General features: G+C 49.9%; 1 protein-coding gene across 1 annotated transcript in view; it reads right to left on the reverse strand.

Moving 5' to 3' along the window:
- The window catches only part of ATAD2 (ATPase family AAA domain containing 2), a 113,184-nt gene that overhangs the window by 88,024 nt on the left and 5,514 nt on the right, over positions 1-19,646 (reverse strand). The window contains exons 2-3 of the mRNA XM_063924386.1: positions 6,340-6,494; positions 5,379-5,431 (exon numbers count right to left, since the gene is read on the reverse strand). Of these exons, the coding sequence (XP_063780456.1) occupies positions 5,379-5,431; positions 6,340-6,494 (208 nt within the window). The remainder of the gene's footprint in view (positions 1-5,378; positions 5,432-6,339; positions 6,495-19,646) is intronic.

Consider the following 19,646-nt stretch of genomic DNA (forward strand, 5'->3'; position numbering starts at 1 on the left):
CCTCTGAAAGATGGCTTCCTAAACAATAACCCGAATTAGTTAACAATAACTATGTACAAGTATTGCAGATAATCCGCACTTGGGATGGGCGCCCAGCATCCACTACGGACTCCGAGAAATAGAATTATCGGTAAGTAAATTCTTATTTTCTCTATCGTCCTAAGTGGATGCTGGGGTTCCTGAAAGGACCATGGGGATTATACCAAAGCTCCCAAACGGGCGGGAGAGTGCGGATGACTCTGCAGCACCGAATGAGAGAACTCCAGGTCCTCCTTTGCCAGGGTATCAAATTTGTAAAAATTTACAAACGTGTTCTCCCCTGACCACGTAGCTGCTCGGCAGAGTTGTAATGCCGAGACCCCTCGGGCAGCCGCCCAAGATGAGCCCACCTTCCTTGCGGAATGGGCCTTAACAGATTTAGGCTGTGGCAGGCCTGCCACAGAATGTACAAGTTGAATTTTGTTACAAATCCAACGAGCAATCGACTGCTTAGAAGCAGGTGCACCCAACTTGTTGGGTGCATACAGTATAAACAGCGAGTCAGATTTTCTGACTCCAGCCGTCCTTTAAATGTATATTTTTAAGGCTCTGACAACGTCCAACAACTTGGAGTCCTTCAAGTCGTCTGTAGCCGCAGGCACTACAATAGGCTGGTTCAGGTGAAACGCTGATACCACCTTAGGGAGAAAATGCGGACGCGTCCGCAGCTCTGCCCTATGTCGAATGGAAAATTAAATAAGGGCTTTTATAAAACAAAGCCGCCAGTTCAGATACTCTCCCGGCCGAAGCCAGGGCCAGTAACATAGTCACTTTCCATGTGAGATATTTCAAATCCACATTCTTTAGTGGTTCAAACCAATTGGATTTGAGGAAATCTAAAACTACATTTAGATCCCACGGTGCCACCTTAGGCACCACAGGAGGCTGTATATGTAGTACTCCTTAGATAAAAATCTGGACCTCAGGGACTGAGGCCAATTCTTTTTGGAAGAATATTGATAGGGCCGAAATTTGAACCTTAATAGATCCCAATTTGAGACCCATAGACAATCCTGATTGCAGGAAATGTAGGAAAACGACCCAGTTGAAATTCCTCCATCGGAGCACTCCGCTGCTCGCACCACGCAACATATTTTCGCCAAATACGGCGATAATGCTTCGCGGTGACTTCCTTCCTTGCCTTTATCAAGGTAGGAATGACTTCTTCTGGAATGCCTTTTCCTTTTATGATCTGGCATTCAAACGCCATGCCGTCAAACGCAGCCGCGGTAAGTCTTGAAAAAGACAAGGACCCTGCTGAAGCAGGTCCCTTCTCAGAAGTAGAGGCCACGGATCGTCCGTGACCATCTCTTGAAGTTCCGGGTACCAAGTCCTTCTTGGCCAATCCGGAGCCACTAGTCTTACTCCTCTTTGCCGTATAATCCTCAATACCTTTGGTATGAGAGGCAGAGGAGGAAACACATATACCGACTGGTACACCCAAGGTGTTACCAGCGCGTCCACAGCTATTGCCTGCGGATCTCTTGACCTGGCGCAATACCTGTCCAGTGTTTTGTTGAGGCGAGACGCCATCATGTCCACCATTGGTTTTACCCAACGGTTTAATAGCATGTGGAAAACTTCTGGATGAAGTCCCCACTCTCCCGGGTGAAGGTCGTGTCTGCTGAGGAAGTCTGCTTCCCAGTTGTCCACGCCCGGGATGAATACTGCTGACAGTGCTATCACGTGATTCTCCGCCCAGCGAAGGATCCTGGCAGCTTCTGCCATTGCCCTCCTGCTTCTTGTGCCGCCCTGTCTGTTCACATGGGCGACTGCCGTGATGTTGTCCGACTGGATCAACACCGGTCTTCCTTGAAGCAGAGGTTCCGCCTGGCTTAGAGCATTGTAGATTGCTCTTAGTTCCAGAATGCTTATGTGAAGAGACTTTTTCAGGCTCGACCACACTCCCTGGAAATTTCTTCCCTGTGTGACTGCTCCCCAGCCTCTCAGGCTGGCATCCGTGGTCACCAGGATCCAATCCTGCATGCCGAATCTGCGGCCCTCCAATAGATGAGCCTCCTGCAACCACCACAGAAGGGATACCCTTGTCCTCGGCGACAGGGTTATCCGCAGGTGCATCTGAAGATGCGACCCTGACCATTTGTCCAACAGATCCCTTTGCATGGAATCTGCCGAAAGGGATTGCTTCGTAAGAAGCTACCATTTTTTCCCAGGACTCTTGTGCATTGATGTACAGACACCTTTCCTGGTTTTAGGAGGTTCCTGACCAGGTCAGATAACTCCTTGGCTTTTTTCTTCGGGAAGAAAAACCTTTTTCTGAACTGTGTCCAGAATCATCCCCAGGAACAGCAGACGAGTTGTCGGCATTAATTGGGATTTTGGAATATTCAGAATCCATCCGTGCTGCTTTAGCACCTCTTGAGATAGTGCTAAACCCATCTCTAGCTGTTCTCTGGACCTTGCCCTTATTAGGAGATCGTCCAAGTATGGGATAATTAATACGCCTTTTCTTCGAAGAAGAAATATTATCTCGGCCATTACCTTTGTAAAGACCCGAGGTGCCGTGGACAAACCAAACGGCAGCGTCTGAAACTGATAGTGACAGTTTTGTACAACGAACCTGAGGTACCCCTGGTGTGAGGGGTAATTGGAACGTGGAGATACGCATCCTTGATGTCCAAGGATACCATAAAGTCCCCTTCTTCCAGGTTCGCTATCACTGCTCTGAGTGACTCCATCTTGAACTTGAACTTCTTTATGTACAGGTTCAAGGACTTCAGATTTAGAATAGGCCTTACCGAGCCATCCGGCTTCGGTACCACAAAAAGAGTGGAATAATACCCCTTCCCTTGTTGTAGAAGAGGTACCTTGACTATCACCTGCTGAGAATACAGCTTGTGAATGGCTTCCAAAACCGTCTCCCTTTCTGAGGGGGACGTTGGTAAAGCAGACTTCAGGAAACGGCGAGGTGGCTCTGTCTCTAATTTCAACCTGTACCCCTGAGATATTATCTGCAGGATCCAGGGATTTACCTGCGAGTGAGCCCACTGCGCGCTGTAATTCTTGAGACGACCGCCTACCGCCCCCGAGTCCGCTTGCGAAGCCCCAGCGTCATGCTGAGGCTTTTGTAGAAGCCGGGGAGGGCTTCGGTTCCTGGGAAGGAGCTGCCTGTTGCTGTCTCTTCCCTCGTCGTCTGCCTCGTGGCAGATATGAATAGCCCTTTGCTCTCTTATTTTTAAAGGAACGAAAGGGCTGCGGTTGAAAGGTCGGTGCCTTTTTCTGTTGGGGAGTGACTTGAGGTAGAAAGGTGGATTTCCCGGCCGTAGCCGTGGCCACCAAACCGATAGACCGACCCCAAATAACTCCTCTACGCATCGCCTGTCCACTGTCGTGTCCATAAAGCTCTTCTGGCCGAAATGGACATAGCACTTACCCGTGATGCCAGTGTGCAGATATCTCTCTGTGCATCACGCATATAAAGAAATGCATCCTTTATTTGTTCTAACGACAGTAAAATATTGTCCCTGTCCAGGGTATCAATATTTTCGATCAGGGACTCTGACCAAACTACCCCAGCACTGCACATCCAGGCAGTCGCAATAGCTGGTCGTAGTATAACACCTGCATGTGTGTATATACCTTTTTGGATATTTTCCATCCTCCTATCTGATGGATCTTTAAGTGCGGCCGTCTCAGGAGAGGGTAACGCCACTTGTTTTGATAAGCGTGTTAGCGCTTTGTCCACCCTAGGAGGTGTTTCCCAGCGCTCCCTAACCTCTGGCGGGAAAGGGTATAAAGCCAATAACTTCTTTGAAATTAGCAGTTTTTTATCGGGGCACCCCACGCTTCATCACACACGTCATTTAATTCTTCTGATTCGGTAAAAACTACTGGTAGTTTTTTCACACCCCACATAATACCGTTTAGTGGTACCTGTAGTATCAGCTAAATGTAACATCTCCTTTATTGCCAAAATCATATAACATGTGGCCCTACTGGAAAATACGGTTGATTCGTCACCTTCACCACCGGAATCAGTGCCTGTGTCTGGGTCTGTGTCGACCGACTGAGGCAAGGGGCGTTTTACAGCCCCTGACGGTGTTTGAGGCGCCTGGACAGGCACTAATTGAGTGTCCGGCCGCCTCATGTCGGCAAACGACTGCTTAAGCGAGTTGACGCTATCCCGTAATTCCACAAATAAAGGCATCCATTCTGGTGTCGACCCCCTAGGAGGTGACATCCTCATATTTGGCAATTGCTCCGCCTCCACACCAATAACGTCCTCATACATGTCGACACACACGTACCGACACACAGCAGACACACAGGGAATGCTCTATACGAAGACAGGACCCACTAGCCCTTTGGGGAGACAGAGGGAGAGTCTGCCAGCACACACCAAAAAGCGCTATATATGACAGGGATAGCCTTATGATTAAGTGCTCCCTTATAGCTGCTTTTATATTAATATATTGCCATTTATTTTGCCCCCCCTCTCTGTTATACCCTGTTTCTGTAGTGCAGTGCAGGGGAGAGACCTGGGAGCCTTCCTGACCAGCGGAGCTGTGACAGAAAATGGCGCCGTGTGCCGAGGAGATAGGCCCCGCCCCTTTTTCGGCGGGCTCGTCTCCCGCTATTTAGTACATTTAGGCAGGGGTAAATATCTCCATATAGCCTCTGGGGCTATATGTGAGGTATTTTTAGCCTTTTTAAAGGTTTTCATTTGCCTCCCAGGGCGCCCCCCCCCCAGCGCCCTGCACCCTCAGCGACTGCCGTGTGAAGTGTGCTGAGAGGAAAATGGCGCACAGCTGCAGTGCTGTGCGCTACCTTAAGAAGACTGCAGGAGTCTTCAGCCGCCGATTCTGGACCTCTTCTTGCTTCAGCATCTGTGAGGGGGCCGGCGGCGTGGCTCCGGTGACCATCCAGGCTGTACCTGTGATCGTCCCTCTGGAGCTTCATGTCCAGTAGCCAAGAAGCCAATCCATCCTGCACGCAGGTGAGTTCACTTCTTCTCCCCTAAGTCCCTCGTTGCAGTGATCCTGTTGCCAGCAGGAATCACTGTAAAATAAAAAACCTAAGCTAAACTCTCTAAGCAGCTCTTTATGAGAGCCACCTAGAATTGCACCCTTCTCGGCCGGGCACAAAAATCTAACTGGAGTCTGGAGTCGGGTCATAGGGGGAGGAGCCAGTACACACCACCTGACCTGTAAAAGCTTTACTTTTGTGCCCTGTCTCCTGCGGAGCCGCTATTCCCCATGGTCCTTTCAGGAACCCCAGCATCCACTTAGGACGATAGAGAAAAAGAAACAAAGAACTCAGACCAAGAACAGATAAAAATTTACACTTAAGATGTAAATGTAAAATATTAAAAGGCTTACCTTCTTTGCAACTGCCATTTGCTGTTGCATCCGACTGCAATCTAGCTAGCCTCCTAAAGACACAACGTTTCAATGAACAAGTTATACCGAGATAAATACATAATATTCATAACAAGTAATCAACTATTAAAAATGAAAACTTGTTCTGGTTATTTTTTAGCAGCTTGCTGTACCAAAGTTTTATCTATAAAGGTGCATTGAAGAAAGTCTATCAATGTTCGTTGCCATTAAAGATGCAGAACCATATGGCCGTGTACTCATTGGCTTTTGAACGCCTGTGAAACCATATGTGTGTTAAATGCAAATTGCAATTGTTTTATGCATTTTTGGCAAGTTTTGTTACGTTAAACACATTGAATGGAGCCAGGAGATCTCCTGATGCAAGTGGGTACGGGAATAGAGTGAATCAAGCTTTCCGCTTTCTGACCCATTTTCATGCATAGTACAAGGCATGACCGACGCTAATGGGTGTGAAGCCTTAATGTGTTTCTAATTCCACTGTGACTGAACAGGAGATGTACAAAGAGGTTTAAGTGTCAAATGTGCTATACTGAGCACAATTTGACACTTACTGTACATTGAGCACTGGCATGTGTGACAAGTCACTTCTCTACAGGACCAACAAATATGTAATGAGTTCGCCATACTATTGTATGAGGACAGAAAAACTTGCGTCTTATTTTTTCCATAAAGCCAGGATTACCTGACGGTATGTGTGCTGTGCAGCGATGGCAGCATCCGTGGGAGTTCCGCTCAGCTCCTAACTGTCAATTTACATATTGGAGCTGATTGGCTGGTGCGTTTATCACCTTGCACTTATCAGTGGTTTATCACTTCCTTAAGCCTTCTCCAGGTTAACACATCTGCCCCATGTTTGTTAGATCTGGCGCATACACAGTCAATACATATAGTTTCACAATAGGATTTAAAGAGCCTTGTCTGCGGTACATCATCATCTTACCTAGTAAACCTTTTCTCTTCCGTATTATTCATGGTCTGCGCTTCATGACTCTTGTCCAGGCTTGAATCTGAATAGTTAAGGCAATTTTGTGCGCTCCTCCTGGTTGACGATCGAAGAGCATGGGGACAGTCATTAGCCTCTTTATTTGGGGAGTCCTGGCAGGAAAAAGAAAGCAGATCTATTATATAGAGTGCTCTTTGCAGGTCCCAAAGATCATGTTTGGTTAATTCACATCCGGCTGTAGTATTTGCAATGGCATCGGCTCACCGTGGCATGTTTACGGTACAGTACTACAACACTCAGTGCCAGACTTAAGCTGGGTACACACTAGACAAGGTGTACCCAAGCCAGACATCTGCAGCGAAGGGACCAGGCATTGACAAGTGCAGCAACAGCAATGCTGCATTCAGCTAATGAATTCCCCCGGCAGCCCTGCATGTAGGACTGATGGGATGTTGCTGCCTACCCACAGGAGGGCGCAGTTTCAGCAACATAGTACACACTACACGATGTGCCCAACACGCCAGTCTGATCCTATCTACTATTGTGTACTCAGCTGCTTTGACATGTCCTGCCAGCTTGGCATGCCACCTTCCACTAGCTGAATTCGGCTTGCATGCCTACGGACACGGCTGATGAATGTGGCAGCTCATCTCTAACCAAACCTGAACCTTAAGGCAATGGCATTTCTATATAAGCAAGGATAGAGAAAAATAAATAAATAAATATATATATTTATTTTACATACACGCACGCTAAACCTGCAACATTATACACTTCAGGGACAACATATGAAGAAAAAAAATAAGAATTTACCGTATATACTCGAGTATAAGCCGACTTTTTCAGCACTTTTTTTTGTGCTGAAAAAGCCACCTCGGCTTATACTCGAGTCAGTGCAGGCAGAGGCAGAGCAGTGTGAAGGAGGGACATGGAGCGCACAGCGCGCGGCGCTCCTGTGTCCCTCCTGCATCTCCGGCGGCAGCAGCGGCGGTTCTATTACAGGAAATACCCGTTCGTGACCTCTGATCACGAACCGGCACTTCCTATAATAGACCCGCCGCGGCCGCCGAAGATGCAGGAGGGACACAGGAGAGCCGCGCACGCTGTGTGCTTCGTGTCCCTCCAGAAGACAGCGCGGGATCGACGGAGGGGTAAGTAACAGCACTGTGGGGCATACCTGGCACTTGGGGAGGGAACGTATCTGGCAGCACTGTGGGGGCATATCTGGCAGCACTGTGGGGGCATATCTGGCAGCACTGTGGGGGCATAACTGGCAGCACTGTGGGGGCATATCTGGCAGCACTGTGGGGGCATATCTGGCAGCACTGTGGGGGCATATCTGGCAGCACTGTGGGGGCATATCTGGCAGCACTGTGGGGGCATATCTGGCAGCACTGTGGGGGCATATCTGGCAGCACTGTGGGGGCATATCTGGCAGCACTGTGGGGGCATATCTGGCAGCACTGTGGGGGCATATCTGGCAGCACTGTGGGGGCATATCTGGCAGCACTGTGGGGGCATATCTGGCAGCACTGTGGGGGCATATCTGGCAGCACTGTGGGGGCATAACTGGCAGCACTGTGGGGGCATAACTGGCAGCACTGTGGGGGCATAACTGGCAGCACTGTGGGGGCATAACTGGCAGCACTGTGGGGGCATAACTGGCAGCACTGTGGGGGCATATCTGGCAGCACTGTGGGGGCATAACTGGCAGCACTGTGGGGGCATATCTGGCAGCACTGTGGGGGCATAACTGGCAGCACTGTGGGGGCATAACTGGCAGCACTGTGGGGGCATAACTGGCAGCACTGGGGGCATAACTGGCAGCACTGTGGGGGCATATCTGGCAGCACTGTGGGGGCATATCTGGCAGCACTGTGGGGGCATATCTGGCAGCACTGTGGGGGCATATCTGGCAGCACTGTGGGGGCATATCTGGCAGCACTGTGGGGGCATATCTGGCACTATGAGGGCATATCTGGCACTGAGGGCTGTGTACGGCTAGAGCTGCATTTCCCACCCTAGGCTTATACTCGAGTCAATAAGTTTTCCCAGGTTTTTGTGGTAGAATTAGGTGCCTCGGCTTATATTCGGGTCGACTTATACTCGAGTATATACGGTACTCACCGGTAATTCTATTTCTCGTAGTCCGTAGTGGATGCTGGGGACTCCGTAAGGACCAGGGGAATAGCGGGCTCCGAAGGAGACTGGGCACTCTAAAAGAAAGATTTAGTACTATCTGGTGTGCACTAGCTCCTCCCTCTATGCCCCTCCTCCAGACCTCCGTTAAGGAAACTGTGCCCGGAAGAGCTGACATTACAAGGAAAGGATTTTGGAATCCAGGGTAAGACTCATACCAGCCACACCGTATAACTTGTGATAAACTTACCCAGTTAACAGTATGAATAACAACTGAGCATCACTCAACCGATGCTACATAACCATAACCCTTTGTTAAGCAATAACTATATACACGTATTGTAGAAAGTCCGCACTTGGGACGGGCGCCCAGCATCCACTACGGACTACGAGAAATAGAACTACTGGTGAGTAAATTCTTATTTTCTCTAACGTCCTAGTGGATGCTGGGGACTCCGTAAGGACCATGGGGATTATACCAAAGCTCCCAAACGGGCGGGAGAGTGCGGATGACTCTGCAGCACCGAATGGGCAAACACCAGGTCCTCCTCAGCCAGGGTATCAAACTTGTAGAATTTTGCAAATGTGTTTGAACCCGACCAAAGTAGTAGCTCGGCAAAGCTGTAATGCCGAGACCCCTCGGGCAGCCGCCCAAGAAGAGCCCACCTTCCTTGTGGAATGGGCTTTCACTGATTTTGGATGCGGCAATCCAGCCACAGAATGAGCCTGCTGAATCGTGTTAACAGATCCAGCGAGCAATGGTTTGCTTTGAAGCAGGAGCACCCAGCTTGTTGGATGCATACAGGATTAACAGCGAGTCAGTTTTCCTGACTCCAGCCGTCCTGGCAACATAGATCTTCAAAGCCCTGACTACATCAAGCAACTTGGAATCCTCCAAGTCACGAGTAGCCGCAGGCACCACAATGGGTTGGTTCAAATGAAAAAAGAGGACACCACCTTTGGCAGAAACTGCGGACGAGTCCGCAATTCTGCCCTATCCATATGGAAAACCAGATAGGGGCTTTTACATGACAAAGCCGCCAATTCTGACACACGCCTAGCTGAGGCTAAGGCCAACAGCATGACCACTTTCCACGTGAGATACTTTAGCTCCACTGTCTTAAGTGGCTCAAACCAGTGGGATTTCAGGAAACCCAAGACCACGTTAAGATCCCAAGGTGCCACAAAAGGAGGCTGAATATGCAGCACTCCCTTAACAAACGTCTGTACCTCAGGCAGTGAAGCCAGTTCTTTTTGAAAGAAAATGGATAGGGCCGAAATCTGGACCTTTATGGACCCCAATTTTAGGCCCATAGTCACACCTGACTGTAGGGAGTGCAGGAATCGACCCAGCTGGAATTCCTCTGTAGGGGCCTTCCTGGCCTCACACCAAGCAACATATTTTCGCCATATACGGTGATAATGTTTTGCTGTCACGTCCTTCCTAGCCTTTATCAGCGTAGGAATAACTGCATCCGGAATGCCCTTTTCTGCTAGGATCCGGCGTTCAACCGCCATGCCGTCAAACGCAGCCGCGGTAAGTCTTTGAACAGACAGGGCCCCTGTTGCAACAGGTCCTGTCTGAGAGGCAGAGGCCATGGGTCCTCTGTGAGCATTTCTTGCAGTTCCGGGTACCAAGTCCTTCTTGGCCAATCCGGAACAATGAGTATTGTTCTCACTCTTCTTTCTTACGATTCTCAGTACCCTGGGTATGAGAGGAAGAGGAGGAAACACATAGACCGACTGGAATACCCACGGTGTCACCAGTGCGTCCACAGCTATCGCCTGAGGGTCCCTTGACCTGGCGCAATACCTCTAATTTTTTGTTGAGGCGGGACGCCATCATGTCCACCTGTGGCAGTTCCCATCGATTTACAATCTGCGTGAAGACTTCTTGATGAAGTCCCCACTCTCCCGGGTGGAGGTCGTGTCTGCTGAGGAAGTCTCCTTCCCAGTTGTCCACTCCCGGAATGAACACTGCTGACAGTGCTTGCACGTGATTTTCCGCCCAACGAAGAATCCTGGTGGCTTCCGCCATTGCCACCCTGCTTCTTGTGCCGCCCTGGCGGTTTACATGAGCGACTGCCGTGATGTTGTCTGACTGAATCAGCACTGGTTGGTCTCGAAGCAGAGGCTCCGCTTGACTCAGGGCGTTGTATATGGCCCGTAGCTCCAGGATATTTATGTGCAGACAAGTCTCCTGACTTGACCACAGCCCTTGGAAGTTTCTTCCTTGAGTGACTGCCCCCCACCCTCGGGGGCTTGCATCCGTGGTCACCAGGACCCAGTCCTGTATGCCGAATCTGCGGCCCTCGAGGAGGTGAGCACCTTGTAGCCACCACAGAAGAGACCCCCTGGCCCTGGGGGACAGGGTGATCATCCGATGCATCTGAAGATGCGATCCGGACCACTTGTCCAGCAGATCCCACTGAAAGATCCTCGCATGGAACCTGCCGAAGGGAATGGCTTCGTATGACGCCACCATCTTTCCCAGGACTCGTGTGCAGTGATGCACCGACACCTGTTTTGGCTTTAGGAGGTCTCTGACCAGAGTCACGAGCCCCTGAGCCTTCGCCTCCGGGAGAAACACCTTCTTCTGGTCTGTGTCCAGAATCATGCCCAGGAAGGGCAGACGCGTCGCAGGAATCAGCTGCAACTTTGGAATGTTAAGAATCCAGCCGTGCTGACGCAATACTTCCTGAGAGTGTGCTACGCTGATCAGCAACTGCTCCCTGGACCTCGCCTTTATGAGGAGAGCGTCCAAGTATGGGATAATTGCAACCCCTCGCTTCCGAAGGAGCACCATCATTTCCGCCATCACCTTGGTAAAAACTCTCGGTGCCGTGGACAGGCCAAACGGCAACGTCTGGAATTGGTAATGACAGTCCCGTACCACAAACCTGAGGTACTCCTGATGAGGCGGATAAATGGGGACATGCAAGTAAGCATCCTTGATGTCCAGAGACACCATAAAATCCCCCTCTTCCAGGCTTGCAATGACCGCTCTGAGCGATTCCATTCTGAACTTGAATTTCTTCAGATAAATGTTCAGGGATTTTTAATTTAAAATGGGTCTGACCGAACCGTCCGGTTTCGGTACCACAAACAGAGGAATAGTAGCCCCTTCCCCGTTGAAGGGGGGGAACCTCTACCACCACCTGCTGGACAAAAAGTTTGTGAATTGCCGCCAACACTATCTCCCTTTCCATGGGGGAAGTTGGTAAGGCCGATTTTAGGTGAGGGGGCGTCACCTCGAATTCAGCTTGTATCCCTGAGACACAATTTGTATAGCCCAAGGATCCACCTGTGAGCGAACCCACTGGTGGCTGAAATGTCGGAGACGCGCCCCCACGGCTCCTGGCTCCGCCTGTGGAGCCCCAGAGTCATGCGGTGGATTTAGTGGAAGCCGGGGAAGACTTTTGTTCCTGGGAACTAGCTGCATGGTGCAGCTTTTTTCCTCTACCCCTGCCAAGAAAGGACGCACCTCTGACCTTCTTGCTCTTCTGAGAACGAAAGGACTGCATTTGGTAATACGGCGCTTTCTTAGGCTGTGGAGGGACATAAGGCAAGAAATTTGACTTCCCAGCCGTAGCTGTGGAAACTAGGTCCGAGAGACCGTCTATCCGTCCCTGCAGCTACCGCACTACACATCCAGGCCGAAGCAATTGCTGGCCTCAGCAGTGTGCCAGAATGTGTATAAACAGACTTCAGGATAGCTTCCTGCTTTCTATCCGCAGGATCCTTTAGGGCGGCCGTATCCTGAGACGGCAGGGCCACCTTCTTAGACAAGCGTGTCAACGCCTTGTCTACCCTAGGGGAGGATTCCCAGCGTAACCTGTCCGTTGGCGGGAAAGGATACGCCATAAGTAATCTCTTGGAAATTATCACCTTCCTGTCAGGGGAATCCCACGCTTTTTCACATAATTCATTTAATTCATGTGAAGGGGGAAAAGTCACTTTATGCTTTTTCTCCCCATACATATAAATCCTCTTATGACTAGACAGGGGGCGATCGGGCACCAGTCAGATTAATACAGTATCAATACGAAGAACCAAAAATTGGACAATTAGACTCTCCAAAATAGGAAAAAGAAAAAAACACCTGGTTTTTTTACTTAAATAAATGGCGTTGTCCTAGTTGGTGGTGCGCTCTTGTCAGGGACAGGATTTTCCTCAGAAATGTGTAATACATCCTTCATTGCTACAATCATGTAGCGGATGGCTTTAGTCATTTTAGGCTGCAACTTTGCCTCATCGTCATCGACACTGGAGTCGGCTTCCGTGTCGACATCTGTGTCAACTATCTGGGATAGGGTGCGCTTTTGAGACCCTGACGGCCTCTGCGCTGTAGGATCAGGCATGGGTTGAGACCCTGACTGTCCCAAGGTTACAGTTTTATCCAATCTGTTATGCAAGGAGTTTACATTATCATTTAATAAGAATTTACTTACCGATAATTCTATTTCTCGGAGTCCGTAGTGGATGCTGGGGTTCCTGAAAGGACCATGGGGAATAGCGGCTCCGCAGGAGACAGGGCACAAAAGTAAAGCTTTTACAGGTCAGGTGGTGTGTACTGGCTCCTCCCCCTATGACCCTCCTCCAGACTCCAGTTAGGTACTGTGCCCGGACGAGCGTACACAATAAGGGAGGATTTTGAATCCCGGGTAAGACTCATACCAGCCACACCAATCACACCGTACAACTTGTGATCTAAACCCAGTTAACAGTATGATAACAGAGGAGCCTCTGAAAGATGGCTTCCTAAACAATAACCCGAATTAGTTAACAATAACTATGTACAAGTATTGCAGATAATCCGCACTTGGGATGGGCGCCCAGCATCCACTACGGACTCCGAGAAATAGAATTATCGGTAAGTAAATTCTTATTTTCTCTATCGTCCTAAGTGGATGCTGGGGTTCCTGAAAGGACCATGGGGATTATACCAAAGCTCCCAAACGGGCGGGAGAGTGCGGATGACTCTGCAGCACCGAATGAGAGAACTCCAGGTCCTCCTTTGCCAGGGTATCAAATTTGTAAAAATTTACAAACGTGTTCTCCCCTGACCACGTAGCTGCTCGGCAGAGTTGTAATGCCGAGACCCCTCGGGCAGCCGCCCAAGATGAGCCCACCTTCCTTGCGGAATGGGCCTTAACAGATTTAGGCTGTGGCAGGCCTGCCACAGAATGTACAAGTTGAATTTTGTTACAAATCCAACGAGCAATCGACTGCTTAGAAGCAGGTGCACCCAACTTGTTGGATGCATACAGTATAAACAGCGAGTCAGATTTTCTGACTCCAGCCGTCCTTTAAATGTATATTTTTAAGGCTCTGACAACGTCCAACAACTTGGAGTCCTTCAAGTCGTCTGTAGCCGCAGGCACTACAATAGGCTGGTTCAGGTGAAACGCTGATACCACCTTAGGGAGAAAATGCGGACGCGTCCGCAGCTCTGCCCTATGTCGAATGGAAAATTAAATAAGGGCTTTTATAAAACAAAGCCGCCAGTTCAGATACTCTCCCGGCCGAAGCCAGGGCCAGTAACATAGTCACTTTCCATGTGAGATATTTCAAATCCACATTCTTTAGTGGTTCAAACCAATTGGATTTGAGGAAATCTAAAACTACATTTAGATCCCACGGTGCCACCTTAGGCACCACAGGAGGCTGTATATGCAGTACTCCTTTGATAAAAATCTGGACCTCAGGGACTGAGGCCAATTCTTTTTGGAAGAATATTTATAGGGCCGAAATTTGAACCTTAATAGATCCCAATTTGAGACCCATAGACAATCCTGATTGCAGGAAATGTAGGAAAACGACCCAGTTGAAATTCCTCCATCGGAGCACTCCGCTGCTCGCACCACGCAACATATTTTCGCCAAATACGGCGATAATGCTTCGCGGTGACTTCCTTCCTTGCCTTTATCAAGGTAGGAATGACTTCTTCTGGAATGCCTTTTCCTTTTAGGATCTGGCATTCAAACGCCATGCCGTCAAACGCAGCCGCGGTAAGTCTTGAAAAAGACAAGGACCCTGCTGAAGCAGGTCCCTTCTCAGAAGTAGAGGCCACGGATCGTCCGTGACCATCTCTTGAAGTTCCGGGTACCAAGTCCTTCTTGGCCAATCCGGAGCCACTAGTCTTACTCCTCTTTGCCGTATAATCCTCAATACCTTTGGTATGAGAGGCAGAGGAGGAAACACATATACGGACTGGTACACCCAAAGTGTTACCAACGCGTCCACAGCTATTGCCTGCGGATCTCTTGACCTGGCGCAATAACTGTCCAGTGTCTTGTTGAGGCAAGACGCCATCATGTCCACCATTGGTTTTACCCAACGGTTTAATAGCATGTGGAAAACTTCTGGATGAAGTACCCACTCTCCCGGGTGAAGGTCGTGTCTGCTGAGGAAGTCTGCTTCCCAGTTGTCCACGCCCGGGATGAATACTGCTGACAGTGCTATCACGTGATTCTCCGCCCAGCGAAGGATCCTGGCAGCCTCTGCCATTCTGTTTCTTGTGCCGCCCTGTCTGTTTACATGGGCGACTGCCGTGATGTTGTCCGACTGGATCAACACCGGTCTTCCTTGAAGCAGAGGTTCCGCCTGGCTTAGAGCATTGTAGATTGCTCTTAGTTCCAGAATGCTTATGTGAAGAGACTTTTTCAGGCTCGACCACACTCCCTGGAAATTTCTTCCCTGTGTGACTGCTCCCCAGCCTCTCAGGCTGGCATCCGTGGTCACCAGGATCCAATCCTGCATGCCGAATCTGCGGCCCTCCAATAGATGAGCCTCCTGCAACCACCACAGAAGGGATACCCTTGTCCTCGGCGACAGGGTTATCCGCAGGTGCATCTGAAGATGCGACCCTGACCATTTGTCCAACAGATCCCTTTGCATGGAATCTGCCGAAAGGGATTGCTTCGTAAGAAGCCACCATTTTTTTTTTTTTTTTTTTTTTTTTCCCAGGACTCTTGTGCATTGATGTACAGACACCTTTCCTGGTTTTAGGAGGTTCCTGACCAGGTCAGATAACTCCTTGGCTTTTTCTTCGGGAAGAAAAACCTTTTTCTGAACTGTGTCCAGAATCATCCCCAGGAACATCAGACGAGTTGTCGGCATTAATTGGGATTTTGGAATATTCAGAATCCATCCGTGCTGCTTTAGCACCTCTTGAGATAGTGCTAAACCCATCTCTAGCTGTTCTCTGGACCTTGTCCTTAATAGGAGATCGTCCAAGTATGGGATAATTAATACGCCTTTTCTTCGAAGAAGAAATATTATCTCGGCCATTACCTTTGTAAAGACCCGAGGTGCCGTGGACAAACCAAACGGCAGCGTCTGAAACTGATAGTGACAGTTTTGTACAACGAACCTGAGGTACCCCTGGTGTGAGGGGTAATTGGAACGTGGAGATACGCATCCTTGATGTCCAAGGATACCATAAAGTCCCCTTCTTCCAGGTTCGCTATCACTGCTCTGAGTGACTCCATCTTGAACTTGAACTTCTTTATGTACAGGTTCAAGGACTTCAGATTTAGAATAGGCCGTACCGAGCCATCCGGCTTCGGTACCACAAAAAGAGTGGAATAATACCCCTTCCCTTGTTGTAGAAGAGGTACCTTGACTATCACCTGCTGAGAATACAGCTTGTGAATGGCTTCCAAAACCGTCTCCCTTTCTGAGGGGGACGTTGGTAAAGCCGACTTCAGGAAACGGCGAGGTGGCTCTGTCTCTAATTTCAACCTGTACCCCTGAGATATTATCTGCAGGATCCAGGGATTTACCTGCGAGTGAGCCCACTGCGCGCTGTAATTTTTGAGACGACCGCCTACCGCCCCCAAGTCCGCTTGCGAAGCCCCAGCGTCATGCTGAGGCTTTTGTAGAAGCCGGGGAGGGCTTCTGTTCCTGGGAAGGAGCTGCCTGTTGCTGTCTCTTCCCTCGTCCTCTGCCTCGTGGCAGATATGAATAGCCCTTTGCTCTCTTATTTTTAAAGGAACGAAAAGGCTGCGGTTGAAAAGTCGGTGCCTTTTTCTGTTGGGGAGTGACTTGAGGTAGAAAGGTGGATTTCCCGGCCGTAGCCGTGGCCACCAAATCCGATAGACCGACCCCAAATAACTCCTCTACGCATCGCCTGTCCACTGTCGTGTCCATAAAGCTCTTCTGGCCGAAATGGACATAGCACTTACCCGTGATGCCAGTGTGCAGATATCTCTCTGTGCATCACGCATATAAAGAAATGCATCCTTTATTTGTTCTAACGACAGTAAAATATTGTCCCCGTCCAGGGTATCAATATTTTCGATCAGGGACTCTGACCAAACTACCCCAGCACTGCACATCCAGGCAGTCGCAATAGCTGGTCGTAGTATAACACCTGCATGTGTGTATATACCTTTTTGGATATTTTCCATCCTCCTATCTGATGGATCTTTAAGTGCGGCCGTCTCAGGAGAGGGTAACGCCACTTGTTTTGATAAGCGTGTTAGCGCTTTGTCCACCCTAGGAGGTGTTTCCCAGCGCTCCCTAACCTCTGGCGGGAAAGGGTATAAAGCCAATAACTTCTTTGAAATTAGCAGTTTTTTATCGGGGCACCCCACGCTTCATCACACACGTCATTTAATTCTTCTGATTCGGTAAAAACTACTGGTAGTTTTTTCACACCCCACATAATACCCTGTTTAGTGGTACCTGTAGTATCAGCTAAATGTAACATCTCCTTTATTGCCAAAATCATATAACGTGTGGCCCTACTGGAAAATACGGTTGATTCGTCACCTTCACCACCGGAATCAGTGCCTGTGTCTGGGTCTGTGTCGACCGACTGAGGCAAGGGGCGTTTTACAGCCCCTGACGGTGTTTGAGGCGCCTGGACAGGCACTAATTGAGTGTCCGGCCGCCTCATGTCGGCAAACGACTGCTTAAGCGAGTTGACGCTATCCCGTAATTCCACAAATAAAGGCATCCATTCTGGTGTCGACCCCCTAGGAGGTGACATCCTCATATTTGGCAATTGCTCCGCCTCCACACCAATAACGTCCTCATACATGTCGACACACACGTACCGACACACAGCAGACACACAGGGAATGCTCTATACGAAGACAGGACCCACTAGCCCTTTGGGGAGACAGAGGGAGAGTCTGCCAGCACACACCAAAAAGCGCTATATATGACAGGGATAGCCTTATGATTAAGTGCTCCCTTATAGCTGCTTTTATATTGATATATTGCCATTTATTTTGCCCCCCCTCTCTGTTATACCCTGTTTCTGTAGTGCAGTGCAGGGGAGAGACCTGGGAGCCTTCCTGACCAGCGGATCTGTGACAGAAAATGGCGCCGTGTGCTGAGGAGATAGGCCCCGCCCCTTTTCCGGCGGGCTCGTCTCCCGCTATTTAGTACATTTAGGCAGGGGTAAATATCTCCATATAGCCTCTGGGGCTATATGTGAGGTATTTTTAGCCTTTTTAAAGGTTTTCATTTGCCTCCCAGGGCGCCCCCCTCCCAGCGCCCTGCACCCTCAGTGACTGCCGTGTGAAGTGTGCTGAGAGGAAAATGGCGCACAGCTGCAGTGCTGTGCGCTACCTTAAGAAGACTGCAGGAGTCTTCAGCCGCCGATTCTGGACCTCTTCTTGCTTCAGCATCTGTGAGGGGGCCGGCGGCGTGGCTCCGGTGACCATCCAGGCTGTACCTGTGATCGTCCCTCTGGAGCTTCATGTCCAGTAGCCAAGAAGCCAATCCATCCTGCACGCAGGTGAGTTCACTTCTTCTCCCCTCTGTCCCTCGTTGCAGTGATCCTGTTGCCAGCAGGAATCACTGTAAAATAAAAAAACCTAAGCTAAACTCTCTAAGCAGCTCTTTATGAGAGCCACCTAGAATTGCACCCTTCTCGGCCGGGCACAAAAATCTAACTGGAGTCTGGAGGAGGGTCATAGGGGGAGGAGCCAGTACACACCACCTGACCTGTAAAAGCTTTACTTTTGTGCCCTGTCTCCTGCGGAGCCGCTATTCCCCATGGTCCTTTCAGGAACCCCAGCATCCACTTAGGACGATAGAGAAAACACCTTCCACATATCCATCCAATCAGGTGTCGGCACCGTCGGCGGCGACACCACACTCAGCTGCACTTGTTCTGCCTCCACGTATCCTTCCTCATCAAACATGTCGACACAGGCGTACCGACACACAGCACACACACAGGGAATGCTCTGACTGAGGACAGGACCCCAGAAAGGCTTTTGGGGAGACAGAGAGAGAGTATGCCAGCACCCACCCCAGCGCTATATAACCCAGGGATTACACTGTACCTTAGTGTTTACCCCGTAGCGGCTGTTAAATATATCTCTGCGCCTAAATTTATGTGCCCCCCCCTCTCTTTTTTTTACCCTCTAGTGCACCTGTATACTGCAGGGGAGAGCCTGGGGAGCGTCCTTCCAGCAGAGCTGTGAAGAGAAAATGGCACTGGTGTGCTGAGGAAGAAGGCCCCGCCCCCTCAGCGGCGGGCTTCTGTCCCGCTTTAATGTGTAAAAAATGGCGGGGGCTCGGGCATATATACAGTCCCAGACTGTATATATGTCTATTTTTGCCAAAAAGGTAATTAATTGCTGCCCAGGGCGCCCCCCCTGCGCCCTGCACCCTACAGTGACCGGAGTGTGCGGTGTGCTGTGGGAGCAATGGCGCACAGCTGCAGTGCTGTGCGCTACCTTAAGTGAAGACAGGAGTCTTCAGCCGCCGATTTCGATGTCTTCATGCTTCTGTTCTTCTGGCTCTGCGAGGGGGACGGCGGCGCGGATCCGGGAACGGACGATCAAGGTTAGGTACCGGTGTTCGATCCCTCTGGAGCTAATGGTGTCCAGTACCCTAAGAAGCGCTACCTAGCTGCCGTGAGTAGGTTTGCTTCTCTCCCCTCAGTCCCTCATAGCAGAGAGTCTGTTGCCAGCAGAAGCTCTCTGAAAATAAAAAACCTGACAAAATACTTTCTTTTCTAGCAAGCTCAGGAGAGCCCACTAGGAGCACCCAGCTCTGGCCGGGCACAGATTCTAACTGAGGTCTGGAGGAGGGGCATAGAGGGAGGAGCCAGTGCACACCAGATAGTACTAAATCTTTCTTTAGAGTGCCCAGTCTCCTGCGGAGCCCGCTATTCCCCATGGTCCTTACGGAGTCCC

Source organism: Pseudophryne corroboree, chromosome 5 (assembly GCF_028390025.1).
Source record: "Pseudophryne corroboree isolate aPseCor3 chromosome 5, aPseCor3.hap2, whole genome shotgun sequence".
Taxonomy (NCBI): domain Eukaryota; kingdom Metazoa; phylum Chordata; class Amphibia; order Anura; family Myobatrachidae; genus Pseudophryne; species Pseudophryne corroboree.